Consider the following 24,223-nt stretch of genomic DNA (forward strand, 5'->3'; position numbering starts at 1 on the left):
TGTCCATCAAATAATGTCGCCCTCAGTCACCATAGCGACTTATGAGCTGATCAGTGCTCTCTCTCTCTCTCTCTCTCTCTCTCTCTCTCTCTAACTCAGCAGAAATTCAAAAGTTATTCTCAAGCCTTAAAGTGACAGTCCAAAAGTTAGTTTTCATCTCATCTTCAATCTACATGTAGATTGGGTGAACCAAATTGGTAAAGGTGCTGAGGAAGAGGATTTCTTGGAATGTATGCCGGATGGTTTTTTGAACCAACATGTCGAGGAACCAACTAGGGAGCAGGCTATTCTGGACTGGGTTTTGAGCAATGAGGAAGGGTTAATTAGCAATCTTGTCGTGAGAGGCCCCTTGGGTAAGAGTGACCATAATATGGTGGAATTCTTCATTAAGATGGAGAGTGACATAGTTAATTCAGAAACAAAGGTTCTGAACTTAAAGAGGGGTAACTTTGAAGGTATGAGACGTGAATTAGCTAAGATAGACTGGCAAATGACACTTAAAGGATTGACGGTGGATATGCAATGGCAAGCATTTAAAGGTTGCATGGATGAACTACAACAATTGTTCATCCCAGTTTGGCAAAAGAATAAATCAAGGAAGGTAGTGCACCCGTGGCTGACAAGAGAAATTAGGGATAGTATCAATTCCAAAGAAGAAGCATACAAATTAGCCAGAAAAACTGGCTCACCTGAGGACTGGGAGAAATTCAGAGTTCAGCAGAGGAGGACAAAGGGATTAATTAGGAAGGGGAAAAAAGATTATGAGAGAAAACTGGCAGGGAACATAAAAACTGACTGTAAAAGCTTTTATAGATATGTAAAAAGGAAAAGACTGGTAAAGACAAATGTAGGTCCCCTACAGACAGAAACAGGTGAATTGATTATGGGGAGCAAGGACATGGCAGACCAATTGAATAATTACTTTGGTTCTGTCTTCACTAAGGAGGACATAAATAATCTTCCAGAAATAGTAGGGGACAGAGAGTCCAGTGAGATGGAGGAACTGAGCGAAATACATGTTAGTAGGGAAGTGGTGTTAGGTAAATTGAAGGGATTGAAGGCAGATAAATCCCCAGGGCCAGATGGTCTGCATCCCAGAGTGCTTAAGGAAGTAGCGCAAGAAATAGTGGATGCATTAGTGATAATTTTTCAAAACTCGTTAGATTCTGGACTAGTTCCTGAGGATTGGAGGGTGGCTAATGTAACCCCACTTTTTAAAAAAGGAGGGAGAGAGAAACCAGGGAATTATAGACCGGTTAGCCTAACGTCGGTGGTGGGGAAACTGCTGGAGTCAGTTATCAAAGATGTGATAACAGCACATTTGGAAAGCGGTGAAATCATCGGACAAAGTCAGCATGGATTTGTGAAAGGAAAATCATGTCTGACGAAATCATAGAATTTTTTGAGGATGTAACTAGTAGAGTAGATAGGGGAGAACCAGTGGATGTGGTATATTTGGATTTTCAAAAGGCTTTTGACAAGGTCCCACACAGGAGATTAGTGTGCAAACTTAAAGCACACGGTATTGGAGGTAAGGTATTGATGTGGATAGAGAATTGGTTAGCAGACAGGAAGCAAAGAGTGGGAGTAAACGGGACCTTTTCAGAATGGCAGGCGGTGACTAGTGGAGTACTGCAAGGCTCAGTGCTGGGACCCCAGTTGTTTACAATATATATTAATGACTTGGATGAGGGAATTAAATGTAGCATCTCCAAGTTTGCGGATGACACGAAGCTGGGTGGCAGTGTTAGCTGTGAGGAGGATGCTAAGAGGATGCAGGGTGACTTGGATAAGTTGGGTGAGTGGGCAAATTCATGGCAGATGCAATTTAATGTGGATAAATATGAAGTTATCCACTTTGGTGGCAAAAATAGGAAAACAGATTATTAACTGAATGGTGGCTGATTAGGAAAAGGGGAGGTGCAACGAGACCTGGGTGTCATTATACACCAGTCATTGAAAGTGGGTATGCAGGTACAGCAGGCGGTGAAAAAGGCGAATGGTATGCTGGCATTTATAGCGAGAGGATTCGAGTACAGGAGCAGGGAGGTACTACTGCAGTTGTACAAGGCCTTGGTGAGACCACACCTGGAGTATTGTGTGCAGTTTTGGTCCCCTAATCTGAGGAAGGACATCCTTGCCATAGAGGGAGTACAAAGAAGGTTCACCAAATTGATTCCTGGGATGGCAGGACTTTCATATGAAGAAAGACTGGATGAACTGGGCTTGTACTCGTTGGAATTTAGAAGATTGAGGGGGGATCTGATTGAAACGTTTAAAATCCTAAAGGGATTGGACAGGCTAGATGCAGGAAGATTGTTCCCAATGTTGGGGAAGTCCAGAACAAGGAGTCACAGTTTGAGGATAAAGGGGAAGCCTTTTAGGACCGAGATTAGGAAAAACTTCTTCACACAGAGAGTGGTGAATCTGTGGAATTCTCTGCCACAGGAAACAGTTGAGACCAGTTCATTGGCTATACTTAAGAGGGAGTTAGATATGGCCCTTGTGGCTACGGGGATCAGGGAGTATGGAGGGAAGGCTGGGGCGGTGTTCTGAGTTGGATGATCAGCCATGATCATAATAAATGGCGGTGCAGGCTCGAAGGGCCGAATGGCCTACTCCTGTACCTATTTTCTATGTTTCTATGTTTCTCTCTCTCTTTTCAAAAGGGCAGTTCATAGGGGTAATCGAGCACAGTTCATAGGGGTAATTCAGGACCCCGTCACAAAAGGAGCAATAGTGCAGAATGAGGAGAATGATGGTCAAACATCAGAGTAACAGAGAGACTTCGGAGTCCTTGTACAAGACTCCCAAAAGGTTAATTTACAGGCTGTGTCTGTGGTAAAGAAGGCAAATGCAATGTTGGCATTGAAGTGTACGCGATGCAAGATAACGCTGACCCTGGCGCCTGGGAGGCAACATACCATCCGTGGGTTCCATTCGCGTCCACAGAATCTCCTCTATTACTACTGCTCCCCTCTTCTCCCTCTTTCCTTTCTGCACCACAGACTCATGCTCAGCACCAGTACCCTGTCTCTGTGGCATTTCCCTGGAAGGTCATTTCCCACAACAGTATCCAAAGCAGTATTCTTATTTTTGAGGAGAATGGCCACAGGGGTGCTCTGTGCTAACTGCCTATTCACATTTCCATTTCTCCTGACAGTCACCCAGCTACTAGCTTCCTGCAACTTCGGGGGTGACTACTTCCCTGTAACGCTGATCGATTATATCCTCACTCTTCCATAGACGTCAAAGGTCATCCAGCTGCTGCTGCAGATCCCTAGCACTTCACACAGATGTAGTTCCTTGGGATACTCCTGGGTCTCCCAGGACTCCAACATCCAGCATGAAGAACTCACAACAGTCATTTACTACTCTACAGTAAGAGGGAAAAAGGAACCTTTAGGAAGCCAACACCTCTTCCTAGCTGAAACCTAACACTCCTATTCTCATCACTGGCCTGCTCCCAACAATGGAAGCTCTGTTTGTCCCTTCTATACTTTTAAATTAGTGCTGCTGTTCTGCAAGAAACCTCATCACTCTGGCCTGCTCCTGCCGCTGACTGGACTGTCAGAATGAACCTGAACACCTGCAAAACTCTCCTTTTAAACAAGCTTCTCCGACAAGTGTCGTTTCCTCTGGAGACGGCCCAGAGGTGGTGTATAAGAATGATTCTGGGAGAGAGCGAAAACATCTTATGGCTCTGGGCCTGTACTGTCTGGAATTTAGAACATTTGAAAGAAACCTATCTAATGTTGAAAGGTCTTGATAGAATGGATGTGAATAGGATGCTACTTATGGCAGGAGAGTCTAAGACCAGAGGGCACAGCCTCAGAATAAGGAGGAAAACAATTTAGAACAAAGATAAGGAGGAACTTCTTTAGCAAGAGGATGGTGAAGTTGTGGAATTAATTTCCACAGAGTCATTTAGTACATTTAAAGCAGAAGTTGATAGTTTCTTGATTAGTCTGGGTGTTAAAGGTTATGATGAGAAAACAGGCGAATAGTGTTAAGATGGATAATAAACTGGGCTGAATGGCCTAAATCCTCTCCTATGTCTTAGCTTCATTGTCAATCCAGTTTTCCACCTAATTCTTAGATCTGTCAATTTCAAGTGAGGCTTATCCCTCAATTCCCTTTCTGTTTATGTGCCTGTCTGAATGACTCCTCAATGTTGCCATCATATCTGCATCCATCAGTACTCATAGTAACACATTCCAAGCATCTACCACTGTCCATGTAAATATATGATGCCTCATTCATCACAGGAAAGATACTGGCATGGATAGAGGAACGGCTGACAGGCAGGAGGCAGCGAGTGGGGATAAAAGGGGCCTTTTCTGGTTGGCTGCCAGTGACTAGCGATGCTCCTCAGGGGTCAGTATTGTGACCAGTACTTCTTATATCGTTTGTTAGTGATTTAGATAATGGAATTGATGGCTTTGTGGCAAAGTTTGCCAGTGATATGAAAGTAGGTGGAGGGGTAGGTTGCGCTGAAGAAACAAAGCATTTGCTAAAGGACTTAGACAAACTGGAAGAATGGACAAAAAAGTGGGAAATGTGTGATAATTCATTTTGGTAAAAGGAACAATAGTGCAAACTATTATCGAAATGGGGAGAAGGTTGGAACACTCGAGATGCAAAGGAATCCTTGCGCAAGACTCCCAGAAGGTTATTTTACAGGTTGAGTCTGTGGTAAAGAAGGCTAATGTAATATTGGCATTTATTTCAAGGGGAATAGAATACAAAAGAAAGGAGATAATACTGAGGCTTTATAGGACATTGGTCAGGCCGCACTTGGAGTATTGTCAACAGTTTTGGGCCCCATATCTCAGAAAGGATGTGTTGTTATTGGAGAGAGTCCAGAGGATATTCATGGGGATGAATCTGGGAATGAAGGGGTTAACATATGAGGAGCACTTTCCAGTACTCACTGGAATTTAGAAGAATGCTGGGGGTAGGAGGAGTGGGATCTCATTGAAACCTACCAAATGTTGAAAGGACTAGATAGGGTGGATGTGGAAAGAATGCTTCCGATGGTGGGGGTATCTAGAACTAAAGGGCAAAGTCTCAAAACAGAGGAAAGGAGGAATTTTTTTAGCCAGAGAGTAGTGAATCTGTGGAATGCTCTGCCACAGACTGAGGCGGAGGCCAAGTCTGTGGGTTTATTTAATGTGGAAGTTAATTGTTTCCTGGTCAGTCAGGGCATCAAAGGATATGGCAAAAAGGCAGGTGTATGGGGTTGTATGGCATAATTTTGCTCTTGTGTCTTATGGTCTAGTTTCTGTCTACTCTATCTATGCCTCAAATATTCTTATAAATCTCGATCAGATCTCCCCTCAGCTTCCAGTACTCCACAGCAAACAACTTGTTTATACAGTCTCTTGTGACAGCAAATGGCAAGCACCATCCTGGAAACGGCTTCTGTACCCTCACCAAATCCTCAACATCCTTCCATAGCGAGGCGACCAGAACTGTATGCAATTCTCCAAATGCGCCTAACCAGAATGGGCATCTACTGGGTATGTACTGTCTCACCAGCAGGACAGGCCTAGCAACGGTGGTGGCACAGTGGAGTACAGTAGAGAGGGAATTGCCCTGGCAACTCTCAACTTTGACTCTGGATTCCATGAAGTCTCATAACACCAGGTTAAACATGGGCAAGGGAACCTCCTGCTGATTACCATGTATGATCCTCCCTCAGCTGATGAATCAGTACTTCTCCATATTGAGCAGCACTTGGGGGAGGCTCTAAGCGTGGCAAGGGCACAGGATGTGCTCTGGGTGGGGGTCGCCACTGAGACTGGCTCAGCAATATCACCACAGGCCGAGCTGGTCGGGTCCTACTGGACAGAGCTACTAGACTGGGACTACAGCTGGCAGTGAGGGAAGCAACATGAGGGAAAAGCAGACTTGACCTCGTTCTCACCAAGGAGCCTGCCGCAGAAGCATCTGTCCATGACAGCATTGGTAGAAGTGACCACCGTAGAGTATTTTTGGAGCCTAAGTCCTGTCTCCACATTGAAGAAACCCTTCACTGTGTAGTATGGCACTACCACCGTGTTAAATGGGATAGACTTCGAACAGGTCTAGTAGTCCAAGACTGGGGATCTATGAGGCACTGTGGGACAGCAGCAGCAGCAGGATTGAACTCAACTGCAATCTGTAGCGTCAGGGCCCGGCATATCCCCCACTCTAACATTACCACTAGACCCGCAGGTCAACCCTGGTTCAATGAAGAGTACAGGAACAACACCAGGCATACCTCAATATGAGGTGTCACCCCTGGTGAAGCCACAATCCAGGACAACTTACATGTTGGAGTCTATTACAAAGATGTAGGAGGAGGAGGTTAATAATCCTTAAATATTCACCTCATCCTTAATAACAGACACATGATAAAATAAGCCCAGGTCAGCATGGTTTCCTAAAGGAGAAATCTTGCCTGACAAATCGATAGGAAATTTTTGAGGAAATAACATTTAGGCTAGACCAAGAAGAGTAAGTAGATGTTACTTATTTGGATTTTTAGAAGGCATTTGACAAGGTGCCACACATGAGGCTACCTAACATGATAAGAGTTCATGGTATTAACGGAAAGGTATCAGCATGGATTAAGCATTGGCTCGTAAACACAAAATAATCTGCAGGTGCTGGGGTCAAAGCAACACTCACAACACGCTGGAGGAACTCAGCAGGTCAGGCAGCATCCGTGGAAATGATCAGTCGACGTTTCGGGCCGGAACCCTTCGTCAGGACTGGCATTGACTAAGCATTGGCTGTTAGCATGAGGCAAAGACTGGGAATAAAGAAAGCCTTTTCTGATTGGCTGTCGGTGACTAGTGGTGTTCCACAGGAGTCAGTGTTGGAACTGACTCTTTTCATGTTAAATTTCCATGATTTGGATGACAAAATTGATGGTTTTGTGGCTAAGTCTGTGGGCAATATGAAGACAGGTGGAGGGGCAGATAGTGTTGAGAAAAGACAGGGTGTCTGCAGAACGACGTTGACACTGGGGGAATGGGCGAAGAAGAGGCAGATGGAATACAATGCAGGGGAGGTGTATTGTTATGCACTTTGACAGATAGAATAAAGGCATGGACTATTTTGTAAATGAGGAGAAAATTCAAAAATCAGAGGTGTAGAGGGACTTGGGAGTCCTCATGCAAGATTCGTTAAAGTTTAAGTTGCAGGTTGTGTCGGTGGTGAGGTAGGAAAATGCAATGTTAGCATTCATTTCAAGAGGAATTATTTACAACAGAAAGCAACAGATACTGAATTGAAAGTGTTGTATTTGAATGCACGCAGCATCAGAAATAAAATGGATGATCTTGATATTCAGCCACAGATTGGCAAGTATGAAGTTGTGGCCATCTCTGAAACTTGGCTAAAGAATGGCTGCCATTGGGAGCTGTACGTCCAAGGATATTTGGTGTATCAGAAAGATAGGTTAGTAAGCAGAGGGGATGGTGTGGCCTTACGTATAAGAAATAATTTAAAATCATTAGAAAGGGATGACATAGGATCGGAAGGTGTACAGTCTCTATGGGTTGAGTTAAGAAACAGCAAGGGTAAAAGGACCCTAATGGTAGTTGTATACAGGCCTCCAAACAGCAGCCGAGACATGGATTACAAATTACAACAGAAGATAGAAAAGGCATGTCAGAAGGGCAACATCATGATAATTGTTGTGTATTTTAACATGAAAAAGGATTGGACAAACCAGGCCATCACTGGACCTCAGAGAGAGAATTTGTAGAATGTCTAAGGAATGGAATCCTTAGGGAACAATATGATCAAGGTCACATAGAAATTGGAAAAGGAGAAACTAAATTTCGATGTGTCAGTATTTCAGTGGAATAAAGGAAATTGCAATAGCATGAGAGGGAAAATGGCCAAAGTTGACTGGAAAGGGACACATGCAGAAAGGACAGCAGAGCAACAATGGCTGGAGTTTTTTCCCAAAAATGAGGGTAGTGCAAAACAGATATATTCCAAATAAGAGGAAATTTTCAAATGTAAGAAGGACACTACCATGGCTGACAAGCGAAGTCAGAGCCAAAGTAAAATCAAAAGAGAGGACCTACAAGGAAGCCAAAGCTAGTGGGAAGATGCAGAATTGAGAAATTTATAAAAACTTGCGGAAGGAAACTAAGAATGTCATTAGGAAGAAAAAGATGAATTATGAAAGGAAGCTGGCGGCTAATATTAAAGAAGATACTAAAAGCTTTTTTAGGTATATAAAGGGTAAAAGAAAGTTGAGGGTAGATATAGGACCAATAGTAAATGAAGCTGGAGATATTGTAATGAGAGACGCAGAGGTGGCAGAAAAATTGAATGCGTATTTTGCATCAGGCTTCACAGTGGAACGCATCTGCAGTACACCAGACATTCAAGAGTGTCAGGGAAGTGAAGTATGTGCAGTGAAAATTACAACTGAGAAAGTGCTCAGGAAGCTTAATGGTCTGAGGATGGATAAATCTCCTGGACCTGATGGAATGCACACTTGCGTTCTGAAGGAAGTAGCTGGAGTGATTACGAAGGCATTAACGATGATCTTTCAAGAATCAGTAGATTCTGGCATTGCACCTCACTATAGGAAGGATGTGGAATCATTGGGAAGGGTACAGAGGAGATTTACCAGGATGCTGCCTGGTTTAGAAAGTATGCATTATGATCAGAGATTAAGGGAGCTAGGGCTTTACTCTTTGGAGAGAAGGAGGATGAGAGGAGACATGATAGAGGTGTACAAGATAATAAGAGGAATAGATAGAGTGGATAGCCAGTGACTCTTCCCCAGGGCACCACTGCTCAATACAAGAGGACATGGCTTTAAGGTAAGGGGTGGGAAGTTCAAGGGGGATACTAGAGGAAGGTTTTTTACTCAGAGAGTGGTTGGTGCGTGGAATACACTGCCTGAGTCAGTGGTGGAGGCAGATACACTAGTGAAGTTTAAGAGACTACTAGACAGGGATATGGAGGAATTTAAGGTGGGGACTTATATGGGAGGCAGGGTTTGAGGGTCGGCACAACATTGTGGGCCGAAGGGCCTGTACTGTGCTGAACTATTCTATGTTCTATGTTCTATGTAAAGGATGACTGGAAAATTGCAAATGTTACTCTGCTATTTAAGAAGGGTAGGAGGCAGCAGAAAAGAAACTATAGACCTGTTAGCCTGACATCAGTAGTTGAGAAGTTGTTGGAATCGACTGTTAGGGATGAGATTACAGAGCACCTGGAGGCACATGACAAGATATGCCAAAGCCAGCTTGATTTCCTGAAAGGACAATCCTGCCTAATTAACCTACTGCAATTTTTTGAGGAAATTACAAGCAGGGTAGGCAAAGGGGATGCAGTGGATGTGATGTACTTGGATTTTCAGAAGGCCTTTGACAAGGTGTCACACATGAGGCTGCTTAGCGAGATAAAAGCCCATGGAATTTCAGGGAACTTAGTACCATATGAGGGGTGATTGATAAGTTTGGGGCCTAAGGTAGAAGGAGTCAATTTTAGAAAACCTAGCACTTTTGTTTTTCAACATAGTCCCCGCCTACATTTACACCCTTAGTCCAGTGGTCGTGAAGCATACGGATCTCTTCTTTCGGCATCTTGGACCTCCAGAAAGTGGTCCACAGCAGGGGTGATTGATAGGTTCGGGCCTAATGTAGAAGGAGATGAGTTATTAACTTCAAACTTTCTGCATAATCACTGAAAGAATTGAACTGCAGGTGCTTGTAACAAGAGTTGTATAACTCATCTCCTTCTACCTTAGGCCACGAACTTATCAATCATTCCTGCTGTGGACCACGTTCTGGAAGTCCAATATGCAGTCTTCTACAAAGAAGGGATCCATATGCTCCACGACCGCTGGACTAGGTGCGTAAATGTAGGAGGGGACTATGTTGAAAATTAAATGTCCTAGGTTTTCTAAAATTAACTCCTTCTACCTTAGGCCACGAACTTATCAATCACCGCTCATATGTGGAGCATTGGCTGATCGGCAGAAAGCAGAAAGTGGGAATAAAGGGATTCTATTCTGGCCGGTTGTCAGTTACCAGTGAAGTTCCACAGGGGTCGGTGTTGGGACAGCTGCTTTTTACAATGTATGTCAATGATTTGGGCTATGGAATTAACAGATTTGTGGCTAAATTTGCTGATGATACAAAGATAGGTGGAGGAGCATGTAGTGTTGAGGAAAGAGAGAGCCTGCAGAGAGACTTATGTAGTTTAGGGGAATGGGCAAAGAAATGGCAAATGAAATACAATGTTGGAAAGTGTATGGTCGTGCACTTTTGTGGAAGAAATAAATGGGCAGACTATTATTTAGATGGAGAGAGAATTCAAAATGCAGAGATACGAAAGGACTTGGGAGTCCTTGTGCAAGATACCCTAAAGGTTAACCACCAGGTTGAGTCAGTTGTGAAGAAGGCGAATGCAATGTTGGCATTCATTTCTAGAGGTATAGAATATAAGAACAGGGATGTGACGTTGAGGCTCTATAAGGCACACGTGAGACCACACTTCGAGTATTGTGTATAGTTTTGGGCTCCTTATTTTAGAAAAGATATACTGGCATTAGAGAGGGTTCAGACAAGATTCACAAGGATGATTCCAGGAATGAGAGGGTTAATGCATGAGGAACGTCTGGCAACTCTTGGGCTGTATTCCCTAGAGTTCAGGAGAATGATGGGGATCTCATAGAAGCATTCCGAATGTTAAAAGACCTGCACAAATTAGATATGGTAAAATTATATCCAATGGTAGGGGAGTTTAGGACAAAAGGGCACAACTTCAGGATTGAAGGACGTCCATTTAGAACAGAGATGTGTAGAAATTACTTTAGTCAGAGGGTGGTAAACCTGTGAAATTTGTTGCCATGAGCGGCTGTGGAGGCCAAGTCATTGAGTGTGTTTAAGGCAGAGATAGATAGGTTCTTGATTAGCCAGGGCATCAGATCATATGGGGAGAAGGCATGGGAGTGGGGATGACTGGAAGAATTGGATCAGCCCATTATTGAATGGCAGAGCAGACTCGATGGACCGAATGGCCTACTTCTGCTCCTGTATCTTATGGTCTTATGGTCTTATAGGACTGGAATACAAAAAGAAAGAATGTAATGCTGAGACTTTATTGGACATTGACCATACTGCACTTGGAATATTGTGAGCAGATTTGGGCCCCTTGTTTAATAAAGAATGTGCTGGCATTGGAGAGTGTCCAGAGGAGTTTTTTGAGAATGATATCAGGAATTAAACGATTAACGTATGAGGGGCATTTGATAGCTCTGGGCCTTTACTCACTGGAACTTAGACGAATGATGAAGGAATCTCACTGAAACCTGTCAAATATTGAAAGACTATATAAAATGGATGTGGAGAGGATGTTTCCTATAATAGCACAGTCTAGGACCAGAGCGCACACCCTCAGACCAAAGAGACATCTATTTTGAACAGAGATGAGGAGGTATTTCCTTAGCCAGAAAGTAGAGAATCTGAGGAATTCATTGCCATATGTGGCTGTGGTGGCCAAGTCATTGGGTATGTTAAAAGTGGGGGTTGATAGGTTCTTGAGTAATCTGGGCATCAAAGGCTCCTGGGAGAAGTTAAGAGAATAGGATTGATCATGATAGTAAATCAGCCATGATGGAAATGCAGAGCAAACATAGTGGACGAAATTGCCTAATTCTATTCCTTGGTCTTATGGTCTTGTAAGAATATGAAAGCATTCCTCAGATAGTTGTAAGGATAATCAGTACAAAAAGCGATGAATTCAGCATAACAATAAGGATGCTTAATTTCATGTTCTTGATATTTATTGCTTATTTATTTATTAGTATTATTTTGATTTTTTTTGTATTTGCATTGTTTGTTGTCTATTGCGCATTGGTTGTTTGTCCTGTTGGGTGTGGTTTTTCATTGATTCTGTTATGTGTCTTAGATTCACTAAGTATGCCTGCAAGAACACAGATCTCTTGGTTGTGTAACACTCTAGTTAAACTTTTACTGCCAAAGTTGCAGGGCATTTCATTTAATGGTTTTCTGTAGAAGCAGTGTGTTTGGGTTGTTGTTAAAGATAAGGGGTTGTGATGTTCACCTTAGGAATGTGGTGTCATCCAATCAGGATAGTGGAATTGGGAGAAGGTTCTGGAGAACACTGGGTGGAGAAGTTTTTGTGATGTACGCTGGGGTGAGCCAAGGTCTTTTTCGGCAGTAGGTGGAGAGAGAGGAATCTCAACAGAACTGGCCATAGGATTCGTTTCAACAGGAATGAGCGATACGATGGAGTCCAAGAGAGGAAATCCTACTGATGATCGGTGAATAGGGGTTGACACCGTGAGTACACTAGACACATCAGCTTTTAGAAGAGTTGAGCTCCAATCTCGTGCACATTTGACTGTTTTAATTATAATGGGCCCTTCTTGTGTTTTTCTTTTTTTCTTTCTTCTGTAATAGTGGTTTGGTTAAATTAACACTCATAAATATACTTTCTCTATAATTGTATGCGGTATACGATCTGTTATTTCTTGACAACAGCACATTGCATGGGGCAGTAGTCACACGGAATTCACACAGATCAGGGTTCGTGTGGGGGAGACATCCCAACTTCCCAGTTTTGGTGGGACCCATAGACATACAGAGTCTGTGAAAGGTGTTTTTCTCATTACTCAGTCCAGTGGCTGTTAGTGAGATGTATAAGGTTATAACATGCATAGACAGAATAGACAGCTTTCTCAGTTAATAGGGGAAGACATGCTCTGAAGGTGGGTGTAGGAATGTAAGGGAAGATACGTATCAGAGGCACCTCTTTCCCACACAGAAAGTGCCTGGACTGTGCTCCCAGGGGTGGTGATAGGGGCTAATACATTGGGGACATTTTAGAAACTGATACGTTAGATACACACATGGATGAAAGGAAAATGAAACTTTAAGGTCTGTGTTTGACGGAAGGGTTTCATTGATCTTGCAGTAGATTAAAAGGTCAGCACTACACTTTGGGAGTTATGCATTATATTCCGCGAGGCCTCCGTCTGTCAGGGTGAACCATGGATGTAGCGTCCGAGCTGTGTAGACACATGAGCCTGGACAGTACGATATGGAGAGCAAGCTGTTGACCTTGTAACAAGCCTCTCCACTCCAAGCATCTGATAAATGCAGAGGAACAGCAGAGACTAATACAGTTTGACACCAGCAGCATCGCAGGAATTACCAGTCAGCGTTGAACTGAATGTAGGACTGCCTTAGGGACTCCAGCTCTGGATTCTCTGTACCTCAGTGCATTGTGTAATGAATTGATCTGTATGAGCAGTATGCAAGACAAGATTTTCAGTGTACCTTAATACTTGTGACAATAATAAACCATAAAAAAAACTTTTTCACCCAGAGAGTTGCGGATCTGTGGAATGCTCTGCCTCAAAAGGCATCGGAGGCCAATTAATAGATAATAATAGACAATAGACAATAGGTGCAGGAGTAGGCCATTCAGCCCTTCGAGCCAGCACCACCATTCACTGTGATCATGGCTGATCATTCACAATCAGTACCCTCTTCCTGCCTTCTCCCCATATCCCTTCGCTCCATTATCTTTAAGGGCTCTATCTAACTCTTTCTTGAAAGAATCCAGAGAATTGGCCTCCACTGCCTTCTGAGGCAGAACATTCCACAGAACCACAACCCTCTGTGTGAAAAAGTTTTTCCTCAACTCCGTTCTAAATTGTCTACCCTTTATTCTTAAACTGTGGCCTCTGGTTCTGGACTCCTCCAACATCGGGAACATGTTTCCTGCATCTAGCGTGTCCAATCCCTTAATAATCTTATATGTTTCAATCAGATCCCCTCTCATCCTTCTAAATTCCAGTGTATACAACCCCAGTTGCTCCAATCTTTCAACATATGACAGTCCCACCATCCCGGGAATTAACTTCGTGAACCTACGCTGCACTCCCTCAAGAGCTAGAATGTCCTTCCTCAAATTTGGAGACCAAAACTGTACACAGTACTCCAGGTGTGGTCTCACCAGAGCCCTGTACAACTGCAGAAGGACCAATTTGCTCCTATACTCAACTCCCCTTGTTATGAAAACCAACATGCCATTAGCTTTCTTCATTGCCTGCTGTACCTGCATGCTTACTTTCAGTGACTGATGAACAAGGACACCTAGATCTCATTGTACTTCCTCTTCTTCTAACTTGACACCATTCAGATAGTAATCTGCCTTCCTGTTCTTGCCACCAAAGTGGATAACCTCACATTTATCCACATTAAACTGCATCTGCCATGCATCTGCCCACTCACCCAACCTGTCCAAGTCGCCCTGCATTCTCATAACATCCTCCTCACATTTCACACTGCCACCCAGCTTTGTGTCATCGGCAAATTTGCTAATGTTACTTTTAATCCCTTCATCTAAATCATTAATGTATATTGTAAATAGCTGCGGTCCCAGCACTAAGCCTTGCGGTACCCCACTAGTCACTGCCTGCCATTCTGAAAAGGACCCATTAATCCCTACTCTTTATTTCCTGTCTGCCAACTAATTTTCTATCCATGGCAGTACCCTACCCCCAATACCATTGGCTCTAATTTTGCCCACTAACCTCCTATGTGGGACTTTATCAAAGGCTTTCTGAAAGTCCAGGTACACTACATCCACTGGCTTTCCCATGTCCATTTTCATAGTCACATTCTCAAAAAAATTCCAGAAGAATAGTCAAGCATGATTTCCCCTTCGTAAATCCATGCTGACTCGGACCGATCCTGCTACTGCTATCCAAATATGCCACTATTTCATCTTTTATAATTGACTCCAGCATCGTCCCCACCACTGATGTCAGACTAACTGGTCTATAATTGCCTGTTTTCTCTCTCCCTCCTTTCTGAAAAAGTGGGATAACATCAGCTACCCTCCAATCCACAGGAACTGATCCTGAATCTATAGAACATTGGAAAATGATTACCAATGAGCCACCTCCTTAAGTACCCTGGGATGCAGACCATCAGGCCCTGGGGATTTATCAGCCTTCAGTCCCATCAGTTTACCCAACACCATTTTCTGCCTGATGCGATTTTCCTTCAGTTCCTCCGTTACCCTAGGTCCTCTGGCCACTGTTACATCTGGGAGATTGTTTGTGTCTTCCCTCGTGAAGACAGATCTAAAGTACCCGTTCAGTTCGTCTTGTTCTCCATGATAATTTCACCTGTTTCTGTCTTCAAGGGCCCAACTTTGGTCTTAACTAATTTTTTCCTTTTCACATACCTGAAGAAGCTTTTACTATCCTCCTTCATATTCTTGGCTAGCTTACCTTCGTACCTTATCTTTTCCCCCTGTATTGCTTTTTTAGTTATCTTCTGTTGCTCCTTAAAAGTCTCCCAATCCTCTGGGTTCCCACTCATCCTTGCTGTTATACTTCCTCTCTTTTATTTTTATACTGTCCTTGACTTCCCTTGTCATCCACGGTCACCCCTTACTCCCCTTAGAATCTTTCTTTCTCTTTGGAATGAACTGATCCTGCACCTTCTGTATTATTCCCAGAAATACCTGCCATTGTTCTTCCACTGTCATCCCTGCTAGGGTATCTTTCCAGTCAACTTTGGCCAGCTCCTCCCTCATGGCTCCATAGTCTCCTTTGTTCAATTGCAATACCGACATTTCCAATTTTCCCTTCTCCCTCTCAAATTATAGATTAAAACTTATCATATTATGGTCACTACCTGCTAATGGCTCCTTTACCTCAAGTTCCCTTATCAAATCTGGTTCATTACACAACACTAAATCCAGAATTGCCTTCTATCTGGTAGGCTCCAGTACAAGCTGCTCTAAGAATCCATCTCGGAGGCACTCCACAAACTCCCTTTCTTGGGGTCCAGTACCAGCCTGATTTTCCCAGTCTACCTGCATGTTGAAATCCCCCATAACAACCATAGAATTATCTTTGCGACATGCCAATTTTAACTCTTGATTCAACTTACACCTTATATCCAGGCTACTGTTTGGGGGCCTGTAGATAATTCCCATCAGTGTCTTTTTGCCCTTACAGTTTCTCAGTTCTATCCATACTGACTCTACATCTCCTGATTCTATGTCGCCCCTCGCAAGTGACTGAATTTCATTCTTCACCAACAGAGCCACCCCACCCCCTCTGCCCACCTGTCTGTCCTTTCGATAGGATGTATATCCCTGAATATACATTTCCCAGCCCTGGTCCTCTTGCAGCCATGTCTCTGTTATTCCCACAACTTCATACTTGCCAATTTCCAACTGAGCCTCAAGCTCATCCACTTTATTTCTTATACTCCGTGCATTCATATATAATACTTTTAATCCCCTCACCTTTCACATTGATTCCTATTGCACTTGGCCATACTCTCCGATCCCTTCTTGAGCTTTCTGTCCCTTTAATTCTCTGGATGCTTTCAAGAAAGAGTTAGATAGATCTCTTAAAGATTGTGGAGTCAAGGGATATGGGGAGAAGGTAGGAAAAGGGTACTGATTGTGGATGATCAGCCATGATCACAGTGAATGGCGGTGCTGGCTCAAAGGGCCAAATGGCCTATTCCTGCACCTATTGTCTATTGTCTATAATAAATAACTAAAATCATAATAATAAATACCGTTAGAGATTGGTTTCATTGGATACTTGATTACTAATTTAATTGGTTCGGCACACCATTGTGAGCTCTGTGTTCTGATTCTCTGTTGTGTGCAGTTCTTCACTGACTCTGTTGTGTTTCTGTCTATTTATAATGAATGCCCACAAGCAAATGGAACTCTGGGTGGTGCATGGTGACAAATGTATCACTCATTCGTTCGTTATGTGCCGTGTTGTATGACGCGGGTGATCATGGTCTCATGACCATGATTGTTCTTGGCACATTTTTCTAGAGAAGCAGTATGCCGTTGCCTTCTTCTGGGCAGTGTCTTTGTGAGCCCAGCCATGACCAACACTCTTTCAAAGATTGTGTGCCTGGTGTTAGTGGTCGCATAACCAGGACTTGTGATATACAGCAGTTGCTCATACAACCATTCACCACCTGCTCCCATGGATTCACGTCACTCTAATTGGTGGGGGTGGGGGGACTAAGCAGGTGCTACACCTTGCCCAAGGGCGACCTGCAGCCTAGTGAAGGGAAGGAGCACCAGACATACATATACTTTGATAATAAATTTACTTTGAACTTTGAACTTTGCAGTAAGTGTCATGCTGTCATACACTCACGGGTCTAGGCAGCAGAGGGTGGAGGGCGCTGCCCAGGCTTAAGCCTGCTCCTTTTCCAAGGATATGTCTGTGCTCAGCTGCCTTTGGATAGCAATGGGCATATGGGGGGGAGGGATTTCTGGGAGCCAATGTCTCCCCAGGGTATAGATTGTCCAATAGCTGTGAGTAACCATATTTTAATTTGACTATACTCACTGTCTAGAAAATACTGAGTATTTGCAGCTTGTGTAATTGCGATGTAAATAAACTTTTATAGTTTTGTGAAAAAAAACACCTGAATGTCTGCTTTGCCTGGTGTTGGGCCAGTGTTTGCAGCCGTACCACGAGGGGCCTACTGTCAGGGAGGGGACACAGTGTACTTGACTTGTTGCTCACATTTGAATCAGATAATGCTGTATGGACATAAGATCATAAGAAATAGGAGCAGGAGTCGGCCATCTGGCCCGTAGAGTCTGCTCCGCCATTCAATAAGATCATGGCTGACCTGATCATGGACTCATCTCCACCTACCTGCCTATTCCCCATAATCCTTAATTCCTCCAGAATGCAAAAATCTATCCAATCTTGTCTTAATTATATTTACTGAGGTAGCCTCCACTGCTTCTTTGGGCAGAGAATTCCACAGATTCACCACTGTTTGGGAAAAGCAGATCCTCCTCATCTCCATCCTAAATCTACTCCCCCGAAACTTGAGGCTGTGCCCCCTAGTTTTAGTCTCACTGACCAGTGGAAGCAACTTTTCTGCCTCTATCATATCTATCCCTTTCATAATTTTATGTTTCTATAAGGAGTGAATTTCAGTGACAGACATGTAAATATAGATGAAAACATTCAGCTACTCTGCGGTTTGTTGGTATTTTTTCAGTAGTTTCCACAGGGCTGCCCACTCTCCCCCATCACTTCCTCTTCACACCCTGTGCCTTTGTGCTGAAATAAGCATGTGGGGAAGTCAAAGGAGAATCACTCACTTGTGAAATACCAACGGGGAACATCGCATCCAAACGAGCAGAAATTCAGTTTTTGAAAAACAAACGAGAAGAAATGTTTGCAGCGATAATCACAACCTTGACTCTGTCCGTCTGTGCAGTGGGTAAGTAAATTCCCAGAGTGGGGTCACCCAGTCTGACACTGGTTTCATCTGCCTTTGAGTTTATTTGACCAGTTGTGGGCAGTGGTACTGTGTACGGTTTTGGTCATCCTGTTATAGGAAGTCAGTTATTAAACTAGAAAGAGTGCAGAAACGATCCACCAGGATGTTGTCTGGTCCAGGGGGTCTGTGTTACAAGGACAGATTGTGTACACTAGGACTTCATTCCCTGGAATTGAGGAGACTGGGGGGAGAAAGACCTGACAGAGGGGTATTAGATCATGAGGGACATGGACAGGGTGAAAGCACACAGTCTATTCCCCAGGAAGCGGGTGATAAAACCAAGAGGACAGGTTAAAGATCAGAGTCGAGAGATTGAAATGGGACATCGGGGCAGCTTCTTCACACAAAGGGCGGTGCGTGTTTGGAATGAGCTGCTGGAAGTAGTGGTGTGGTGTCACATTAGCAACATATAAGAGCCATCTAGAGAAGTACGTGGATAGGAGAGGGGGTGAGTGGTCTGTGGGCCAAATGCATGCTAGGTAACACAGTCTGTGTGAACAAGTTGAGCCAAAGGTCTTGCTTCTGTGCTGAATGATTTTTTGAGTCATGTGAATCTGAGTTTGTGGTTTAAATATTGAGAGATGTTGGGTTTTTCTGGGTTCACACTGAGCTGAGACACTAAAGTATAATATTCTACAGTTCCTATTCAGCGTGAAAACCAAAAGTTTTACTCTTTGCTGAACAAGGTTCAGAAGTGACTTGAGACATTCTGTACAAGTTAAGTGGGTGAACTTTCTGATGATAGGAAGCACCTGGGCAATCACAACACAAATCTAAAAGAAGTGACTGATACAAATGCACAAAAAGTTACTGATTAAGACAGGCAGAAGCAATGGAGGGAAGAAAAGAAATGAGGTGAAAGAAATTTAAAAATTAGTGTAAGGAGAGCTAACACTAATGACAAAAGAATTTACAGAAAGAAAATGGATCAGGGGTAATGTGGGCAGAGTGAAGAAACAGAGACAAAGTACCAGAGAGGCAGAAAGGAAAAGAACCCAAAATCTGGAAATTCTGAACAAGTCAGAGCACCCTGTGGAGAGAGAAGTAGCGTTTCAGGCATAGTTTTAAGGTGCTTGGAAGTAGGTACAGAGGCGATGTCAGGGGTAAGTATTTTACGCAGAGTGGTGGTGAGTGCGTGGAATGGGCTGCCAGCGACAGTGGTGGAGGTGGAGATGATAGGGTCTTTTAAGAGACTCCTGGAGAGGTACATGGAGCTTAGAAAAAGAGAGGGCTATGGGTAACCCTAGGTAATTTCTAAAGTAAATGCATGTTCAGCGCAGCATTGGGGCCAAAGGGCCTGGATTGTTCTGTAGGTTTTCTATGCTCTATGTCTTATGTTCTAAATTTTTCCTGCAGCTTTTCAATCTTATTGATATCTTTCCCGCAGGTAGGTAACCAGAGTAGATAGGCACTGCATCCAATGCTCTAAATTCAGTCTCCGCAATGTCTTACAAGATTTCAACGCAACATCCCAGCTATCATTCTCTATACTCTGATTTATGAAGGTCAATGTTACAAAAGCTCTCTTTATGATACTATCTGAGAAGCCACTTTCAAGGAATTATGGACCTGTATTCCAGATCCCTCTGTTGTACTGCGTCTTTTTGAGCTCTGCTGTTCACTTTATAAGCCCTACCCTGGTCTGTCCTCTCACAGTGCAACATCACACACTTGTCTGCATCAAATTCCATCTGCCGTTTTATGGCCCATTTTTCCAGATCCTGCTTGATAGTCTTCTTTGCTGTCTACTGCACTTCCCAGTCTTGGTGTCATGCACAAATTTGATCATTCACGCTATCGTATTATGATCAAAGTTATTAATGTGGATGATAACAGTGATGGACCCAGCACCAATCCCTGTGGCACACAACAAGTTACAGACCTCTGTTCAGAGAGACAAACACTGGCTTCTCCTGCTTAGCCAATGTCTAACGCCAATCCAGTTAACATTCTAGACCAGCCTTCGATGCAGGACTTTGCCAAACACCTTGCTGGAGTCATGTAGAGGATGGCCACCAGCTTTCTTCAGAGAATTCCATGACTAATTTATAGAGCCTTTCTTGAACAATGGAACAATATTTAGTATTCTTCAATCCTCCAATAGCTAAATACTCTGCCAGGGTCCCTGTAGTTGCTGCAAGAGTCCATCAGAAGGTCAAGAGGCAGGATCTCTCAGAGGCCACTCATTTCAATTCAAGTCCCCATTCTGAAATGTGAGTCCATGCCTTCCTCGGCTGTCAAAATGAGGCCAAACTCAGGTATGAACTGATGGCATGAACATTGATTTCTCCATCTACTGGTAATTTTTTATCCCTTTCCTTTCTTTCCTTTTTTTCATTCTCCATTCTCCTCTTTCCTCCTTTTCCTCTTCTTCTCCTTCCTTGCCCCTCACCTCCCACTGATGCCCTTCCTCATTTCTTTTCTTCCACAATCCCCTGTCAACCCTTTACTTCTATCACCTATCCCTTCCCAGCTTCTTACCTCACACCCTTTCTCCACTCACCTACCTTCCCCCTCTCCTGGTCACACCTATCATCTGCCAGCTTGTACACCGATAGCCGAACCAGCGGCAGGAGCAGAAGTCTCTTACAGATCGGTGACACTTGTCTAAGAGTACAAGGAGGCACATGAGGGGTAGCCATTGTTGGGAGTAGGCTAGTGGGAAGAGTAGGAGTGTCAAGTTTCGGCTTGTATGTGGCGTTGGCTCTCGGTAAGAATTAAGAATTTCTTAATTTTTATTTAAGAAATTAAGAACCTTTCTGTTAAGGTTCCTTTTTTTCTCTTCTCTTACTGTACCAGGTGTAGTAAATGTCTGTGGTGTGCTGGATGTTGGAGTCCTGGGAGACCCAGAGTCTCCCAGGGAACTATATCTGCATGAAGTGTATCTGGCTGCAACTCCCTGAAGACTGTGTTTGGGATCTGGAGCAGCAGATGGAGAGTGAGGAGATAATTGATCAGAGTTACAGGGTAGAACGGTGGTAAAAAAGCAAAGATTGCATGCAGTCTTATTGTCAGGAAGGGCAAACAGATGACAGGACAAAATTGCAGACAGCAGGGCAAGTATTAGTGTATTAGGGATGCAGAATCAAAAAGAGTAACAAACGCAGCACTCAGAGAGTGTTAGATCTCAATGCACAGAGTATAAGGAATAGGGTGGATGATCTTGTTGCACTTTTACAGATTGTAGGGTACAATATTGTGGACATCACTGAAAGATGGTTGCAGTTGGAAGCTGAATGTCCAAGGTTACACGTTGTATCGGAGGGATTGGAAGGTAGGCAGAGGGGGTGGTGTGGCTCTTCTGGTAAAGAATGGGATCAAATCAGTAGAAAGATGTGACATAGGATCAGAAGATGTTGAATCCTTGTGGGTCGAGTTCAGAAACTGCAAGGGTAAAAGGCCCCTGATGGCAGTTATGTACAGGCCTCCCAACAGTAGCCGGGATGTGGAACAAAGAAAAATAGAAAAGGGAAGTCAACAGGGCAGTGTGATGATCATCAAGGGAGATTTCAATATGCATGTCGATTGGAAAAATCAGGTTGGTAATGGATCTGAAGAAAGTGAGTTTGTTGAATGCCTATGTCTTTTTAGAGCAGGTTGTCACTGAGCCTACTAGGGGATCAGCTGTGCTCGATTGGGTGTTATGTGATGAACCGGAGGTGATTAAAGAAAAACAACGCTGAGGAGGCAGAGATCAAAACATGACTGAATTCAACTTGAAATTTGATGGGGAGAAGGCAAAGTTTAACGTAGCAGTATTTCAGTCATGTTAAGGAAATTATAGTGGTGTGAGAGAGGAGCTGGCCAAAGTAAATTGGAAGGAGATGCTGGTAGGGATGACAGCAGAGCAGCAACAGCCTAAGTTTCTGGGAAAAATGAGGAAGGTTCAGGATAGAAATATTCCAAAAACAATGAAATACACAAAAGTACAACCATGGCTGATAAGAAAAGTCAGAGCTAATGTAAAAGCAAAAGAGAGGGCATACGACAAAGCAAAAATTAGCGGGAAGATAGAGGATTGGGAAGCTTTAAAACCCCTACAGAGAGCAACTAAAATAATCATGAGGAGGGAAACGATGAAATATGAAATCCACCTAGTAAAAAATATCAAAGAGGATAGCAAAAACTTTTTCAACTATGGAAAAAATAGAAGTGAAAAGAGAGTGAATATAGGAACACTAGAAAACGAGGCCGGAGAAATAATAAAGGGAACAAGCAAACACGAGGAAATCTGCAGATGCTGCACTAACCAGTAACTTTTATGTGTGTTACTTGAAAGGGAACAAGCAGATGTCTGCTGAACTAAATGAGTATTTGATTGGTTGAATTGATTGAATTGACTTCATTTCTTACATTCTTCACATACACGAGGAGTAAGAATCTTTACGTTACATCTCCGACTAAATATGCAAAGTGCAATTTACAGTAATTTGTAAAAAATAGTATGTACAACAGGACAGTCAATATAACATAGAAATACAGTTGCATCAGCATGAATTAAGCAGTCTGATGGCCTGGTGGGAGAAGCTGTCCCGGAGCCTGGGCCAGATGAATTGTACCCAAGCATTCTCAGAGAGGTAGTAGTAAAGATTTTGGAGGCATTAATAATAATCTTTCAAAAATCATTGGTCTCTGGCATGGTGCAGAGGACTGGAAAATTGAAAATGTCCCTCCACTCTTTAAGAAAGGAAGAAGACAACAGAAAGGAGATTATAGACCAGTTAGCCTGACCTCAGTTGTTGGGAAGATGTTGGAGTCAATTGTTAAGGAAGAGGTGATTGAGTACTTGGTGATGCAGAACGAGATAGGACAAAGTCAGCATGGTGTCCTTAAGGGAAAAAGTTGCCTGACAAACCAATTGGACTTCATTGAGGAGATTACATATGATGGATAAAGGGGATGCAGTGGATGTTGTATATTTGTACTTCCAGAAGGCCGTTGACAAGGTGCCACACATGAGGCTGCTTACCAAGTTAAGAGCCCGTGCTATTACAGGAAAACTACTGGCATGGTTGGAGCATTGGCTGACTGGTAGGAGGCATCGAGTGGGAATGAAAGAATCCTTTTCTGGTTGGCTGTTAGTGACTAGTGGTGTGCTGCAGCAGTTGGTGTTGGGACAACTTCTTTTTATGCAGCTCATCAAGGTGAAGGAAGACTCTTACCTTGAAAATCCTCTGCCTTGCACTCATGGGGAAGGCTTTGGGAGTAAGCGGCAAAAGAAAAATCTGTCGCTGGAGACCTGAAGGTAGTCCTACACTGAGTTCAATGCTGACTGGCAACTCCTGCCATGCTGCTGGTGCTAAGCAGTATCGGTCTCTGCCATTGCCTATCCCTGCTTCTCACCGTGACCTTTGACACTCTGACTAATCAAGAACCTATCACCCTCAGCTTTTAATGTACAATTGACCAATGACATTTGTCATCTGGCTCCTAAGAGGACCGTAAGACAAAGGAGCTGATTAGGCCATTCAGTCAGTGAGTCTGCTCTGTCATTCCATTCTGGCCCATTTATTATCCCTCTCGACCCCATTCTCCTGCCTTCTCCCCGTAACCTTTGATGCTCTTATCAAAGAGCCTTTGAACCTCTGCTTTGATCTCTACAGCCATCTGCGGCAATGAATTTACAGATTCACCATCCTCTGGCCAAGAAATCCCTCCTCATGCTTGTTCTAAATTTACGTCTGACTCTTCTGAGGCTGTGCCCTCTGGTCCGAGACTTCCCCACTGTTGGATTCACTAGGAAAGGACAGACACCAGGTGCTGGTAATCTGCAGTGACAGAACAATCTTCTGGAGGAACTCAGTGATCAAGCAGCATCCATGGGGAAATTGTCTACATTTCAGGTTGAAACCCTGCATCCA

The 24,223-nt window shown here is 43.5% G+C and overlaps 1 protein-coding gene across 1 annotated transcript in view; it reads left to right on the top strand.

The window, feature by feature from the left end:
* LOC140201978 (uncharacterized) overlaps positions 1 to 24,223 on the top strand; it is a 127,470-nt gene that overhangs the window by 38,628 nt on the left and 64,619 nt on the right. Inside the window, exon 5 of the mRNA XM_072266845.1 lies at positions 18,150 to 18,302. Within this exon, the coding sequence (XP_072122946.1) occupies positions 18,150 to 18,302 (153 nt within the window). The remainder of the gene's footprint in view (positions 1 to 18,149; positions 18,303 to 24,223) is intronic.

Source organism: Mobula birostris, chromosome 8, assembly GCF_030028105.1.
Source record: "Mobula birostris isolate sMobBir1 chromosome 8, sMobBir1.hap1, whole genome shotgun sequence".
NCBI classification, from domain to species: Eukaryota; Metazoa; Chordata; class Chondrichthyes; order Myliobatiformes; family Myliobatidae; genus Mobula; species Mobula birostris.